General features: G+C 39.4%; 1 protein-coding gene across 4 annotated transcripts in view; it reads right to left on the reverse strand.

The window, feature by feature from the left end:
• Positions 1 to 351: 351 nt before the first annotated feature.
• The window catches only part of cc2d2a (coiled-coil and C2 domain containing 2A), a 31,151-nt gene continuing 14,820 nt past the window's right edge, over positions 352 to 16,682 (reverse strand). For all 4 annotated transcript variants that reach the window (XM_051880619.1, XM_051880618.1, XM_051880620.1 and 1 more), the window contains 22 exons: positions 16,243 to 16,490; positions 14,567 to 14,744; positions 13,354 to 13,507; positions 13,097 to 13,244; positions 12,871 to 13,009; positions 12,430 to 12,633; positions 11,951 to 12,043; positions 11,350 to 11,441; positions 9,515 to 9,682; positions 9,325 to 9,430; positions 7,658 to 7,767; positions 6,031 to 6,127; positions 5,851 to 5,949; positions 4,664 to 4,840; positions 3,542 to 3,745; positions 3,369 to 3,458; positions 3,167 to 3,280; positions 2,555 to 2,689; positions 1,883 to 2,005; positions 1,739 to 1,797; positions 1,319 to 1,496; positions 352 to 907 (listed from right to left, as the gene is read on the reverse strand). In XM_051880619.1, the coding sequence (XP_051736579.1) occupies positions 719 to 907; positions 1,319 to 1,496; positions 1,739 to 1,797; positions 1,883 to 2,005; positions 2,555 to 2,689; positions 3,167 to 3,280; positions 3,369 to 3,458; positions 3,542 to 3,745; positions 4,664 to 4,840; positions 5,851 to 5,949; positions 6,031 to 6,127; positions 7,658 to 7,767; positions 9,325 to 9,430; positions 9,515 to 9,682; positions 11,350 to 11,441; positions 11,951 to 12,043; positions 12,430 to 12,633; positions 12,871 to 13,009; positions 13,097 to 13,244; positions 13,354 to 13,507; positions 14,567 to 14,744; positions 16,243 to 16,490 (3,105 nt within the window). In that variant the 3' untranslated portion in view covers positions 352 to 718. The remainder of the gene's footprint in view (positions 908 to 1,318; positions 1,497 to 1,738; positions 1,798 to 1,882; positions 2,006 to 2,554; positions 2,690 to 3,166; positions 3,281 to 3,368; positions 3,459 to 3,541; positions 3,746 to 4,663; positions 4,841 to 5,850; positions 5,950 to 6,030; positions 6,128 to 7,657; positions 7,768 to 9,324; positions 9,431 to 9,514; positions 9,683 to 11,349; positions 11,442 to 11,950; positions 12,044 to 12,429; positions 12,634 to 12,870; positions 13,010 to 13,096; positions 13,245 to 13,353; positions 13,508 to 14,566; positions 14,745 to 16,242; positions 16,491 to 16,682) is intronic.

The following is a 16,682-nucleotide window of genomic DNA, read 5'->3' on the forward strand; positions in this document are numbered from 1 at the left end:
TACATGAAAGGTAATATTCAAAAAATATTTTGATCCTTGGAAAAAGAGGAGGCACAGTTTCTATGAAGTGTCCAGTGAAGCCTCTCACTGTATAACTGTCATCAGGATGTTCACAACGTTTGATTATCCTTCATGACAGTGAGGGGACACCTGTCTGAAATCAACATACTGATACGAACAACCAAAAACACCAGCAAGACCCAACAAGTCCGAACCAAACAGCTGATAACAGCTGACAGATCTGATAGATCCGTTTCTGTCTGAAGCAGACAAATCCATCAGTCACACAGTGATAACATCTTTGCAGCGCTGAAGTCTCTGAAGAATTACAATGTCACATGCAAAGCAGAGGACAGTTAAAAACATCTGCACGGTTTTATTCTGTAGCACTAATATTGCACAATTTCAACACTTAATTGTGCCTCAGTACAAAGTTAGCAATCTTGTGTAATAAAAATAGCTTAAAAATATTTCATACATATCAATTCAGTACAAGCATGAAAAATATACAGAATAAAAATGTATATAAGTTTTAAAATCACACATAAATAACATTACAGACTAAGTTTCTTTAAGAAAAAAAGAGAGCTAATATTAGTAGATGTAGTGTTAAAACACACCAGCAGGAGCTCTACAAAATCAAAAATGTATTTAAAATATGACATTCATTTCATACGCAGCACATCTGGAGGTCTTTTGATGATTACTCTGCTGAGATCTAGTGTGCACTGACCAGGGAGGCAATGTAGACCCAAACGGAGAGCACGTTACCGGGGTACGGGTGCACGTGGACCGCCAGGGCAAACTCTACGTTTGCCGCTTCGACCTTATGAACCCCTGTGCTGTGAACGGCTTCAATGATTGGCCGAATCTCTGAGAAAGGAAGGTGAAGGGGAAACCCAGATATCTGAAACAGAACAATTAACATGTATGATTAAACATCATCTCATCACATCTGGCCCTTATACTGATCTAAGAACAGTGTTAGCTAAATTAGCTGACATTTGGGCAGTATGTCAGGCTATTTGTAATGCGGGGTGTTTCAGAGAGACGGGGAGCAGGATCCAATTGAAGCATAAACATTTATTTAAACAAACAAAACATAACTAGGGTATAAAGACTCTGGATAACGAGAGGCTTCAGGAACAGGCGAGTGTAATCAATCACTATGGCAACAAACAAGGGCAACTATAGAAACAAAGTACACCATGAACTAAACAGAAGATGTGAACACTGGGAACGATAAGAACAGAAAGTACACTTCAAAACACAAAATCAGGGAACATGTGTAAAGTGTAATTTCTAGCAGAACACTCACCCTATATTCTCCCAGAAGGCTCTGCAGCTCGAGGCGATGTTCCTCGGCCACCTCTCGTCCTCTGCTCAGCTCTAATTTTGGCAAGAACTGTCGTAGCGTAGAGATGCAGTAGCGGTTCCAGCGCGTGGGGTGACGCGGACGCCAATCCATGATCTTCTCCCTCAAAACCTTCTCTATCCTACATCACAGGAGCACAGAGGTGGATATAAAAAGTTCACACACCCCTGTTAAAACAGCTGATTTATCTGATGTAAAAAATAAAAGACAAATCATAGCAGAACCTCTGCGCATTTAATGTAAAAATAACAATCTATGCAATGCCACTGACAACCAAAGTGACACATTTCAGAGAAAAAAGGTAAAAATAAAAACTTAAAATAAACTGGTGCGTGTCTGATAAACAAGACTTTTACCACTAACCTGTCTTGTAACTCCACGGCAGCGGCTCTGTCCGTGCGTCTGTACACTAGTGCCTCTGGCTGAAAAACATTACTCACAATCAGTTCTCACAACACAATTTGACCCTGTTAAACGGAGGCCTGTGATTGGTGGATCCGTCCTCACCTGCACACAAGACAGGCCGGGATCAGGGAACGCTCGCGAGAAGAACGGCTTCCAGAGCTTTGGCTTAGAGACATCAAAACTCATTCTCACGGGTGCAGCGTACGGCTGGATATTAAACCACACCTGAGACACACGGAAACACATATACTAATAAATGTGAATTGAATAATCATACACTATTTCACCATTTCATATAAAATAAAAGCCAAAACACACTGTAATCAACTTCAATGCAGCTTTGACAGAAATTGCATTAAAGAAAGAAAAGATTCTGATTTCAACATTGATAATAATCATAAATGTTTCTTGAGCATCAAATCATCATATTAGAATGATTTCTGAAGGATCATGTGACACTGAAGACTGGAGTAATGATGCTGAAAATACAGCTTTGATCACAGGAATAAATTACATTTCACTATATATTCACATAGAAAACAGCTGTTTTACACTGTAATAATATTTCACAATATTATTGTTTTTACTGTATTTTTTGTTCAAATAAATGCAGCTTTAGTGAGTATAAGAAACTTCTTTTAAAAACAATACAAAATCTTAATTATTCCAAACATTTGACCAGTAGTGTATTTTAAATTGATTTTAAAATGTGTTTTTGCACAGAACAATGTCCATATATGAAGTCAGTTCTGAGTTTTATGTGGTTTTACTAACATTGTCAGCGTTGATTAGGCAGCCGATGGTCTGTAAGGGGCAGAATATGTCATACTGTCTGTAGTGCTGCCCAGTGCTGGGATTCCAGATCAGATAGAGGTTCTGCTCATACGTCAAGACGTATGCTGTAGGGCCCTGAAACAACGACACAAACCCATAAAACAACAACACATGTCCATCTCCACTGACGTACTATGTTGTCATAGTCTCACTAACACAGAGATAAGAAAGATGCGGTCACATTAGAATATTTTCTGTGAAACGTCACGGGAGGATGAAAGATGTTCACACGCAGATTTCAGGTTCAAGTGGGTCATGCCAATGTGCCACACTGACCTGCGAAATTTTGCAGGGGAAAAAGGTCCATATCTGTTGTCAATAGTGTATTGATGTATGAAGCACAGCTCACACACAAGTGTGTTCAAAGCAAGCAGCTTCCTGATGGTCAGTGTGGCGAATTCACGTGATCAATTGGAACCTGATTTAAATCCTGTGGAAATCATTCATCCTCACTGTAGATTCCTGACTGTTGGATTCCTATTGAAATGACAGGATTTCACCTGCGTAAATTAGCTAAACAACAGTAAATTAGCCGAGTGGCCTGTGACTCACCTCAGGAATGGCAGTGCCTATGATCAACCACGCCCTTTTCCCCATTGAGAGGAAGTAGTTACAGAGCAGCACAGCATGCTCCTCCTCATCTCCAGCTAGCAACGTTAGGAATTGCTAAAAACAGCACAAATCAAACAGCGAACATGTATATATATGACACAAACTGAAAGAACACAAGCATATGATGAGAGAAGCGCCTCACGTCACACGTGCTCCATAAGTCACAGACTCCTGCAAATGACACGCTGTCTGGGAGAGACGGGATGAGCGCCACATATCGTGCGACTAACTCCTGAGGAGAGAGAACGTGAGGATGAGCAGAATGACCACAGAGAAGTAGTGACACAGACAGGACGAGTGTGTGTGCAGACGGACCGCGGTCTCCTGAGGACTGCTAGGGAACGCATCCAGCAGCTCCTGCGGGGGATTCAGAGGCCGGATGAAGCGCGTGACGAAGACGGTTTTGCCGTTGATGTCAATGACGGTGGTGAGACAGGGCCGGTCGGGGAAACGCCGGCTCGCCTCCTTTTCAAACACTTCACTCGCTATCAGCAAACGCTCGACTTCCTGAGTGTCAAACTGAGAGGAGAGAGAGGTCAGAGGTCATCTACACTCAGCTGGGAGCTATTTTTTAGTTTCTTATTAATGAATTTGAGCATAATGTTGCTAATCTTAGATACAGTACATTACTGTTTGGGGTCAGTAAGATTTTTTGAATGTTTTTGAAAGAAATCTCTGATGCTCATCAATCAAAAATACAGTAAAACAGTAATACTGTGAAATATTATTACAATGTGAAACAGCGGTTTTCTATGTGAATATACAGTAAATAAATATAAGTGTAATTTATTCATGTGATTAAAGCTAAATTTTCAGCATCATTACTCCAGTCTTCAGTGTCACATGATTCTTCAGAAATCATTCTAATATGTTGATCTGCTGCTCAAGAAACATTTATGATTATTATCAGTGTTGAAAACAGTCATATTTTTGTAGAAACTGTGATACATTTTATTTTTCAGGATTCTTTGATGAATAGAAAGTTCAAAAGAACAACATTTATTTGAAATAGAAATCTTTTGTAACATTATAAATCTCTTTACTGTCAATTTATGGCATCCCTACTGAATAAAACAATACTTGAGAAAAAAAAAAAATCTTACTGACCCCAAACTTTTGTTCTGGGTTAAACTACAAGTAATACAAGTAAAGCTCTACGACGGTCACAGATGCTGTACTTGTACAGATCACAGTATATTCCTTAATAAAACTAGGATATCTGGGATATCAGACTCCAAATCTGTTACCTTTACTTCCTTCATCTATTAAAAGCAGTCCAAAGACAAGAAAGAGAGAGAGAGAGAAAAAAAAAAAACAATACTGAAAAAATCATAAAAATCTCACTTTACACCTAAAAGCTGTTTTGCTTAAGAAGACAAGAGTTAAAATACATAAGCTCATTTGTATGATCACATGGCACAGCTCTGGCTCCTGTACCTTCTCTCTGATGGTGTCTCCAGGCACCAGCTGCGGTTCGATGGTGATGAAGAGGCTGAGGAAGGTTCCTTCGCTCAGGCTGCGGGTGGTGTCATATCCACCTTCACTGCCCAAGCTGCGCTCCTTACTGTATCCCAGCAGCACTGGAGGAGTGGACACCTTAAACGTCCCATCAATCTAAACATGCCATGTCAAGATTTCGATACATTTTCAGCTTTACTGAAATAAAACAGCCAGTCAAATTTAAGGGTGTGTTCACACTTGTAGTTCAGTTCTCTTGGTTATTTTGGTGAGGTTTTATTTTGTGCGTAGCCTACATATGATGGTATCTTTACCAGCTGAGAACTCATGAAGAGCTTATAAATGTGTAAAAGAGTCAAAACAGCAGCAGAGATTCCTCCGTTATACACAAATAAAGATCTGCTGTCAAGAGACGCGGTTCTGACGCCTGAACCGAACTGTAAAGGGAACATCGCAACTTCGACCAGAAGAACAAGGTGTGCTTGAGCATTCTGTCCTTTTTAGGGTTGCATCTTGTGATGTCACATCCTGTTTTTGGTTTGTTTACATGTCTTTGGTCTGTGTTGCATTCATATTTCAGTAGAACCGCACCATATTTGGAAATGGGTCTCGGTCCACTTTTTTGGTTTGGGTGGCAGAGTTCACAGTAACTATAACAATAAAGATATAGTTCTAAAAACCGTTCTCAATATTAAAGAGTCTACAACACAGCTATAACAATAATAGCACAGAAAAATCATTAGAATCACTTTCAGAACGATTTTTTTTCCAGCTGATAAAGAGTAAAAACATTGACAGCCAATCAGAATCCATCCTGCTTTAAAGAGCTCAAGCATTTAAAGTGGCAGGTGACAAAACTGCTCATAAAGTCATAATTATAGTAATCTTTATAGTGAACAGGCCTTTATTCAAATGAACTGTACTAACAGAGCAATCTCACCAGAGTTTGTTTTGATCGAACCAAACCTGTCAAGTGTGAACACACACAAACAGAGATATGATCAATCAAGCTATCAGAAGCAAGCAGGATCAACCATTTAGGATGATTCCATTCACACAAGAACTCTTGTACCTCATTCCTTAAACATGACAGTTTCTACTTTAAATGATAAATGAGATGATAGAGACACAGTGTGTGTATGAAGTGTTAGTGTATGGTATCTTGCCCGGGACTGCAGGTAGATGGTGCTGAAGGGGATCTTGATGGAGCCGAGCCAGTGCCGCTCTATACGGGTGTGAATAGTGTTTCCTCTCTCCCGCTCGTCCTGAAGGAGTTAAGACCGATGTCACTACCACATCATGTAGATTAAAATGAGTCTGGGAATGGCAATCTGAATGTTTATCACCTCCACCACATCATAGAGAAGCTCATCGAAGATGTTGATGAAGACCTCGTCTCTGACCGACTGCAGACTGATGGAGCTGTAGTCTCCGTTTGGAGCACTGAAATCAAGGGAAAACAGCTGATTCACATCATGTGAAAACTGAGGAAATAACACTTCTGACTATGTTTGATATGATCTTGAACTTATTTCATATAAAAACCTAGTAAACTGCATACCAAACCAGCATTTTTAGGTGCACTCCCAATATAAAGGCTGTTAGGCAGTGACATTATGCGGCCCTTCTAAGACACCTCATTTTTGGCCAAATTGTTTTATTACTCAATGAAAAGAGTTAGAAGAAACTGAAAATTTTCAAGAGAAATAATACATTTTATTAATGTAATGTATGCTTCATTAAATACTGGAGAATATCAATAAAAAAATTATAAAAAATATATTTTGTTAAAATAAATAAATATTATTGGTAACACTTTAGTATGGGGAATACATATTCACTATTAACTACGACTTTTGCCTCAATAAACTCTTAATTTAATGCTTATTAATAGTTAGAAAGGTAGTTGTTAAATTTAGGTATTGGGTAGGATTAAGGGATGTAGAATATGGTCATGCAGAATAAGGCATTAATATGTACTTTATAAGTACTAATAAACGGCCAATATGCAGCTAATAAGCAACTAGTTAAAAGTGAGAATTGTTCCCCATACTAAAGTGTTAATATATTATTAATGTAAATTTACTTAAAAAAAAAAAAAAAAAAATCTTTATGCCTCATTCAATACTGCAGAATATCAATAAAAATGACATTTTGTTAAAAAAAATAAACATTAATGTAAATTTATTTGTAAAATATGTATGCTTCATTCAATACCAAAAAATATCAATACAAATACATCTGTCAAGAAATAATAAATACTATTGATGTACATTTCTTTTTTTTAAAAAATACTCGTGTTTTATTCAATACTGGAGAATACATATATATAAAAAATGTCTATTTTACCCCTATTTTGTTCTATGTGATATGGAATTTTATGCTGATTAGAGTAGTGCGTCATTAGTTTAGCAACTAATGCTAAACTTTCTGTCAAATCATCCAAATTTCAGAAACTTCCCTGGCTCAAATTTTTGATTTTGTTAATATTTTTTCTGTAGAAAGACTAACATAAATAATGATTAAAAAAAATATATATATATATTAAATGTCACAGATGTATATTTAATGAGTAATCCACTATTTTGTAGAGGGGGGTCAAAATTTAGAATCAAATTACAGGGGTGTAAAAATTTATTTTATTTTTACACAGAGATTGGTAGGTCTATTAGTAAAATCCGTTGACTTTAGCAAACTTTGTTTCATTATATGCCAACACTGACAGTTCAAAAATGGCAAAAAGCACGGTGTTTTTTGCCTCAAGTTTGTATGCCTGTAAACTCTTCAAACTTTCCTTTTGGTATCTTCATTTTAAAGGCCTTCAATGGTTCAGTCCAAGAGATATGGAGATCTTAATGCGGCTCCATAAGTAAATTGGTAAATTGTACACATTTTCAGTGGTCAAAAACCATGACATGTTGATGTGATGTTACACTGGTTTTCAAATCCTTATGCTGTAGCTTCTAGTCTGACCTGAATGGCAGAACAATCTCCTCGTTCCAGCAGGGGTTTGGACCCTCGGCGGTAGACGTCTGAAGCACTGAACGCTGGAAAGACACCTCCACAAATGGCCTGATCAGAGGCTAAAGCACACACACACACACACACACACAAATACACACAGTTAAAGTTAAAAGGTGCAGTAGGCGATTTCTGAGAGACGCTGTTGAAAATGTAAACCAGGTGTCTCCAACACGTTGCTCGCGTGCTACCAGTAGCTTATGACCTGTTTGGAGGTAGCTCGCTAAGACGTACTTTTCAACCAATCAGAGTGACCTTATATAGACAGGTGTCTCACCCTCTCCAATGCAAATTAAGTATGTATTTGACATTGGCCATGAGGCTATTTATTTTTATTTATGAACATGCAGATATAGTTACAATGTAACTGAATAACAACCAACAATAGAAAAAAAAAACCCTATCAGGACGTCCAAGTTTTGATCAAGCACATCATCACGCTCATAGGCTAGAAGGCAGAATTAGCTAGGAAAGTTTGCATCAGGATGAGTAAAGACAGGGACATTAGGGTTGGAACGATGCGTTGACGTAATCGATTATGCTGATTACTGATTATGTGTCAATTTGTCGCGCTGTTTACGTTCCCCAATGATGGTGGCTCCCGGACATGCTGAAAATCAGCCGTTATTACAAAGTATGGACATTTTTTAAACAGAGGTGGAATAATTGAATCGTTAAGATTATTTGATTAACCAGGAGGGAAAAAATAATCGGTAGGAAAAAAAAATCGTTAGTTACAGCCCTACATGATTTGTATACATAAACTCTTTCAGGTGTTTAACAGTTTGGATTGTTGTTAATTTGAGAGTTATGATACATTATTTATGAGATTTAAGTATTGTATAACATGAGTAGCTAGGCACTTTCATTTTTTCAAAGTAGCTCTCAAATTAAATCAGGTTGGAGATATAAACCAACCCCTAAACAAAAAAAAAATTGTGAATATTTTCTAGATATCTGTTCTGTGTGTCTGAAAAGAATATGGTGTTTGTACATAGTCCTGGCTGTGTAATAGGAGAAAAACAAAGTGGATCTGACCGATCCACTGACACTCTTGTAGCCAATCAGCAGTAGGAGGTATGTCCACTCGTGATGGGGGAGGAGAGAGAGTGAGCAAGCTGGACATTTGTAAAAAGACTATAGAAAGAGAGCGATGGCTGCGATATTACCAAAAAGGAAACAGGTCAGAGGGAAAAATTTGGAAGAAGAAGGGATACGATCAGGCAAAAGCTTTATGACCCGCATTAATATTGGAAAAGCTTTCCAGCACTGGAGAGACGTAGAGAGCAGGAAGGCCCGAAAATGGATGCCAAGTTTCCTTTATTTTTGCTCGATATGTGAGTACCATTGGTTTTAGAACCAGAAGATATGCTGTTGTTGTTGAATCACAGCTGGTTCATCCATACTTGTGCGAGCTGTCTGATGCACCAGCTGTTAGTGGTTGCCTGTGTTGCATAGCGTTGTTATTCTGGGTGCGGAGCAATATAGGGAGGGGTGTGTCTGTTTGGGTGTTGTTTTTTAAATATAAACAGTTTCTCTCAGGAATCACTTACTGCACCTTTAAATATAATCATCACTAAAGGTACAGGTAAGGAGCAGTGATGCTGTCATGCTGTTACCTGTCCGAATGGCCACTCACTGCCCTGTTGGGGTGTTTGGGATGGCACAGCAGCTGCAAATGGCTCTGCGAATGATCGCCCAGACTTAGCCGAAACAGGGGGTTTGCTGAAAATATAACAAACAATACATGAGAGAAAGTAGTCATTTACTGTCTTCTTATTGGTCAGCTTTCCTGGGTGTGTACAGTACCTGACGTAAGGTCTGCGGACAGGGATGTCGTATCCTCTGATGATGTTGACCAGGAGTTTGATATCTCCATCGGAGAGGTTCTGAGCGCTCACCTTCTTCCTCTCCTTCCTGCGAGGCTTCAGGGGCCGCTTGGGCTCGGCCAGTTTGAACAGGTTCCAGCCCAACACTCTGAAAGAGCATCCGCTGAGAGTCAGTGTGGAGATATCCCATAACACACTGCAGTATTAGTGAGGGATTTGAGTTGACATTCAGCTTGAACAATAGACACTGAGACACAGGACTTACATCCAGTTTATTTGTTTAAAGTCTCTAATTCTACCCTGAACACACACAAATGCACATCTACTAACAGATGCTGATGTTGAACATACAACATAGCATTTCATTTCATGACCTCTTTAATGTTATACAACTGATCGGTCCTTGAATTTGATTGGTTGAGCAGCATTTCAAGAGTGCTGATAAGGAAGTCCAACTGCACTCATTGTTTGTATCACTTTTTTTTCTAAATTTACAAAAAATGTAAATGTGGTTTATGAGAGTAACAATAAGCTATAAAAGAAAGATTGTGGAAAGTCCTTATATGGAGATAATCTAGGCATGTTTTATGTAAATTACTACCATGGGGCACGTGAGCACTCATCAAGGACATTCAATATTCATTAACATTACAATGAGTTTAAGAATAAATTCATGTGTTTATGCATGTTTGTGCAAATCTAATTAGTGACTCTTTCTGCAGGTGACATCATTAAGACATTTTTATTAATACATATTAAATCTTTAAGAGTGAGTCATTGAATCATTCACTCAATTGATTCATTCAAACACTATTCATTCAGGAATTAATCACCACTACTGTGTTGATTCTGCATGGAATTATATTTGCTGGCAGAGCCAAGGTAACTGACAATATTGTGTCTAAAATTCAAGTTTTTTTTGTTTGTTTGTTTATTGAACTGCTGCATAAAAGCAATCATGCTGTTGTTCTGAATATCATTATGGCTGTGAAAGCTAAAATGGAGAAGAAGATTTTTTTTTTTTTCAGCCCGTTCCTCACACAGAGCTTTAATCACATAATGTTAGTCGATGTATGATTTCATTATATGGAAAAGAGCAGCATGAACATTCAGCTAAACCGCTCCTTTAGTGCTCCACAAAGAAAGAATGTCATATGGGTTTGGAAGAACATGAGGGTGATTAAATAAATACATCAGTGCTGTTGCTCTAAACACACTATCAGTACTCACCGTACAGCAGATCAAACACACAAACACTCTGAGTGTGTGACTGGACTCCTCTAACATACTTTACACTGACTAATTCTACAGAAAATGGCATCTCATGAACACAGATCTGAGGGGAGGAACACAAGGAAAATAAAGGAATACGGAAGACTGAGAAAAGAACAAAAAAATCCTCAGGACATACCCAGCACCTGGACCACTGAATATACAAACATACAAGAGAAAAAAAGAGAAATAAAAGACGAGAACTGTCAAATAAAGGTCACTTTATACAGGTATAAGATTAGATAAAGCCTCACACTCAGCAGTCTGTGCTCAAACTACACTGCTCACGGCAGGAACATACCATAAACTGCCTTAAAACATGTTAATCTTCTATATAATCATCATCAAATACTAAAGTTATTTGATGAACAGCAGCACATGAACTGGATTTAGCTTCAAAGATAGTGTCAGCATTTGTTAGTGGGTGAGTATGAGTACCAGACCATATCTGAATATGACGTCTAGGAGTGGGTGGAGTCTGCCTCAGTACGCCTCTATTTAAAGTCTGCAGAAGTGAATTAGATCAACAATAGAGCCGTTTACCCGATGCTGGGAACCTCGTCCTCCGAAACCACATCGGACAGGATGAAATGATGCTTCGCTATAAGGGAACGATTAATGACTGACTCCCGAACCTGAGACAGAGAGACAAACAAAGAATTTGATTTTAAGGGCCCTTTGCTGACCAATTGATAACTCACATTACTGCCCACTATCCTTACATAATTAAAACAAAGACAAACAGAAAAAAAGATATTTAGGGTCAGTAAGATTTCTATTTTAAATAAAAATTGTTCTTTTGAATTTCATAAAATAATATATAAAATAATAACATAATAGAATGATTTCTGAAGGAGGTGACACTGAAGACTGGAGTTATGATGCTGAAAATTCAGCTTTGATCACATGAATAAAGTACACTACTATATATTCACATAGAAAACAGCTATTTTAAATTGTAATAATATTACACAATATTACTGTTTTACTGTATTTTTGATCAAAAAATGAAGCCAAGGTGCGCTTAAGAGACTTCTTTCAAAAACATTTGCAAAAATCTTCTCGACCCCAAACTTTTTAATGGTAGTCCAAAAAAAAAAAGAAAGCAAAATAACTCCACAGCTCAGTTTCATTCATCACTCACTCTTTGCAGATATTTGGCCACGAGGGCTCGATGTGAATCAATGTGCTCTTTTGTATCGATGATCTCACCCTCCTTTAGTCTCTTCTCATAATCCTGAAACAAAATTGACACAAATCCACCTGCTTGTTCTTACATATGTTCAATAAACATATGAACTAATTACAGGTACATACTTCCTAAAAAGATAAGACTGTTGCAGCTGCCGGAAACCTATATTCACTGTCGATTTCATTCACAGACCTGCACAGACATCTACTCGACACTAGGTGGTGCTACAATAAACTATATGAATTGACTATTTTTTTATGTTATCTTTTCAATGTTTCAGTGCAACTTTCGACTCCTACCTGGACAGTCTTCTTGCCTTTGTCATATATCTTTTTCTCTTTGAAGCCCTTGGCCTGAACAATCTTAGGACACCCAACACTCCACAGACAGTTCAGCATAACGCTGTTTTCACAGAGGTTAAGTGATCTCACCTGGAATACTTTTTCGGATATCTCCCGCTCCATGGAGGGGACACATTTAAAGTGCCGGAACTCCGCCACCTCCTGACTCCGCAGCCTCAGGAGACGGAAGCGACGTGAACGCTGCAGCTCCTCATCAGTCAGGAAATTAAACTCCTCCTGAAGCTGATCCAGACGAAAGTATTCAGGAACAGCCACATCTCCACCACTCACCACCTACAGAGACACCGAGACAAAACACAGCACTCTTGAATAATAGATTCCTATTGGTATTCTCTACTGTAGAGAGGAGTCAAATATTTTTCAATAATGACTAAACTGCATATTTCACCATCAATGGAAGCATACCTTGTTCTGGTCTTATTCAAATTAGAATGGCTAATAGGCACAGTCTTGTGACTCACAGTGATTAAAGGTGCATTCAAGAGTTGGAGAGAATTCTGGGAAATGTACCGAGAGTAGCTGCATGATGGAGGCGTTGTTGGGGTCGTTGGGGTCGAGGCGAGACTCAGCTGCCCACTTCCCCAATTTCTTCATGTCATTCAGACCAGAGGCCCCGATACAGGCTATAGCGTCCATCTGCCCTAGACCACTGAAGAGAGAGAAAGCAGTCCATCTTAAGCTCAACTCTGAAAACAGCCCACTAATGGAGGGCTGGATCTCTGTTTGGCTCTCTGACCTGTACAGGCCCCCTCCAGGCTGAGTGGACGGGGGAGCGAGGGGGACGTCATCTTCCCCTACGGCCCATGACACGCAGCAGGAGAGCTTCCCTGACGTCAGCAGAGTCTGTGTGTTGGTGCCGTCAGCCTCAAAAGAGAATGCAACACCTACCACAAACCAGATATAACACAACCTCATTTCACCTCCTACAATCTAAGACGCCCTTGATTCGGTGACGCACAGGAATATGTTTAGGTAGGTTTAAAAGATGTTTACCACTGCCGACACCCTCGTGGTTGAAGGTGACCCTCTGGTTGCTGCTGAACTCCATCTCCTCAGATGTTGCACTGCCGGTCAGGACAGAAGACTCTGGAAGCGGCACACACACCTCAGCCAACTGGGTGGAAGATGAGCCCACGCTCTCAAACACCTGCAAGACAACATCCAGAACATCTCAAACATATACGCACAATTGCATTGGCATATATCTGTATACACACAGCTAGGACTGCCCCAGACAAAAGATTTTTCTAGTCGACTAATAGTTGGTTATTTAAGCCAGTCGACTAATCGCACATTTATATTAATTTAATTAAATATACTGGGGGCGGAATATATGCCTCGCGCTCAGGCGCATACATAAAGCTTGCCGCAAAGCACTGGAAAAAGTAATGATTCTGAATGTGTTGGAAAAAATAGCAAGTTTATATACGTTTATTATTATAAAATAACATTTTAATTGTTTATTAATAAACGAGTGTTTTCTGAGTCAGTGTCGGCTGCAAAGATGAAGTTGACGATGCTGAATCGTCATCTCCGCAGTAACGCGCCTACAGAGAAAAATGCACCCTTCATATGGATTACATAATCAGAGAGCATTTGTTTTTGATTAAAATTGGTTAGTTTAAAGGTAGACATTTCAAGCTTTCTATAGATATACTTCTCATGTCTGTGAGGCAAGTAGCCTATATGCTGAGTTTCGCTTCATTTATGTGATGACCTGCTGTTCACATAGACCGAGACAGCAGAAAGTGCATCCTGTTTGTTTTCTTTATTTTACAAAAGCACAATGTTTTGTTGTTATTGTGAGTTTACATAAATAAAAGTAGAAACTTTACAGTTTTGAATGATGTATTAATCTGATCTGTATGACAAAAAGTATTTTAAGTTGAAAAAACGCAAGTGATCGCACCAGCGCCTCCATTTCTTGCAAGTAAAGCGTGCTATACTTTAGCCGTACAAACACTTGGATATATAATAGTGCACATTTATCTAGGTTAACGAGCAGCCATGAAAAGTTGCTCCTACTTACATGTTTCAAATGATAAGCCATATTTGAGGTCGATGGATGATAGGCGGATGTTTGAATTTCCTGCCCAACATACTGTAATTTCCACAAGGACCCGCCGCTATCCAACCAATAAAGTCTTGGTCGACTAAGCCTCTTCTAGTCAGCTAACATTTAGCCCTACACACAACCCAACCGTACCTGCAGTTTGATGCTTTCTGGCCAGTTCACTATCTTCAGGTTGAAGATCTGACCAAAGTGGACTCTGAAATCCATGTTGAGGGCTCGGCTGTCTGTTCTGGAAACTTCTTTATCGTTGTACAGGACCTTGATGAAGAGGGCACGTTTGGCCACATCCTCTCTACGAGCAAACTCGGCACTAGACAAGGCACAAACAAAAACTAGTTTACATTACGTTTTCTGGAGAAACTCTGAGTCTGGAGAAACCCAGGCAAAAATGACTGAAACAGTGCTACGGTGGATGGTGTTGTGGGTGGTTTCCAGGGAGTTGCTAAGGTGTTCTGAGTGGTTTTAAGGTTGCAAGGGTGTTGTGGGTAGTTGCCAAGGAGTTGCTAAGGTGTTCTGGGTGGTTTTAAGGTGGCAAGGGTGTTGTGTGTGGTTTCCAGGGAGTTGCTAAGGTGTTCTAAGTGGTTTTAAGGTTGCAAGGGTGTTGTGGGTGGTTACCAGGGAGTTGCTAAGGTGTTCTGAGTGGTTTTAAGGTTGCAAGGGTGTTGTGGGTAGTTGCCAGGGATTTACTAAGGTGTTCTGGGGGGTTTAAGGTTGCAAGGGTGTTGTGGGTTGTTGCCAGGAAGTTGCTAGGATGTTCTGGGTGGTTTTAAGGTTGCAAGGGTGTTGTGGGGGTGGTTTCCAGGGAGTTGCTAAGGTGTTCTGGGTGGTTTTAAGGTTGCAAGGGTGTTGTGGGTTGTTGCCAGTGAGTTGCTAAGGTGTTCTGGGTGGTTTTAAGGTTGCAAGGGTGTTGTGGGTGGTTTCCATGGAGTTGCTAAGGTGTTCTGAGTGGTTTTAAGGTTGCAAGGGTGTTGTGGGTGGTTGCCAGGGACTTGCTAAGACATTCTGATTGGTTTTAAGGTTGCAAGGGTAAACAGTTCAGTTTCATGTTTAAAAGAATCATTGCATTTTCCCCCAACATTTCTTATTTGCATATTCAAAAATGTATTTAAAACATTAACCTCATAACATTATTTATTGCAGTTGTAATTTTGCAGTGTAAATTATTTAATTTGATTGGTAACAGCCCTATAGTGTCTTTGTTGATCAGCATGAAAGATGACGCATAGATTTAAAAAGGTTAAAAAAAATGGCCTTTAAAAAGGTAAATGACACCCTGTGGGAAAAAATGTAAAACATATTTAAGTAACACTGATGAAAATATTGTTTCAGAATTAATTGTTTACACCACCAAAAATCCTATTTTTCCTCCCAGACAAGTAACTTTTTTACTCTGACAAGTGCATGACCGATTTACTTATCCGAAGGACAAGCACATGACATGTCTTAATGTCGAGCCCTGAATAGTGTTGTTTACCTTGGTAAACACCGTTAGGGGACATTAACACAAAACAGGTCGGTAAAGCGAAAAAAGGACGTGTTTTTTAAAAGTTGAATTTAACTTGAGCGCCACATTTTTAGAATGCCGTGTCATGCACGAGACGCTGCACGAGATGCGAGACACGAGCGCAACGGTCAAACACGTCCATCTAGCCCGTGTTTACATTGAAAGACAATGGAAAAGTAGCGCAGTGAAATGGAAAAACGCGTTCTGTGTGAACCAGCCCTCATTTATGTAACTTTGTAAAGAGAGTCACTACCTGAAAGTCTGAGGTAAATGTGTCAGTGTGTCAGTGTGTGTGTACATTCACCGTGGACACTGCTCATTGGGGGTGACAGGTCCAGAGACGGTGAGTTCTGGAATCAGAAGCGGTTCTCCAGGTTTCCTGCGGATCCTGGCAGCCTTCTCCCGCACATGCTCTTCCAGGGTGCTCACGTCTGGTTTCTCTGGAGGATCTGGCTTCTCTGGCTCCTCGCCCAGCTCCTCCTCACTTTCCACATCCTCCTCCTCTTCTTCTTCCTGCTGTCTTTTCTTTTTCTGCTTTTTCTTTAAGGCTTTCTGAGAGAATCAGATGCATGTTGTGAACATCTCCTGTCAGTCTGTTTTTAAACAGGATTATGAATACATAAACAGTAGTTTTTAAGACATAACATAAGAGGCTATTAACACTGACCATGATTTGCAGGAACAAATTTTGATTTGCAAATCAACAATCATTGATTTTAAATGAAAGTTAACGAGTTACATGGC

The sequence above is a fragment of the Ctenopharyngodon idella genome, chromosome 22, assembly GCF_019924925.1.
Source record: "Ctenopharyngodon idella isolate HZGC_01 chromosome 22, HZGC01, whole genome shotgun sequence".
Lineage (NCBI taxonomy): Eukaryota > Metazoa > Chordata > Actinopteri > Cypriniformes > Xenocyprididae > Ctenopharyngodon > Ctenopharyngodon idella.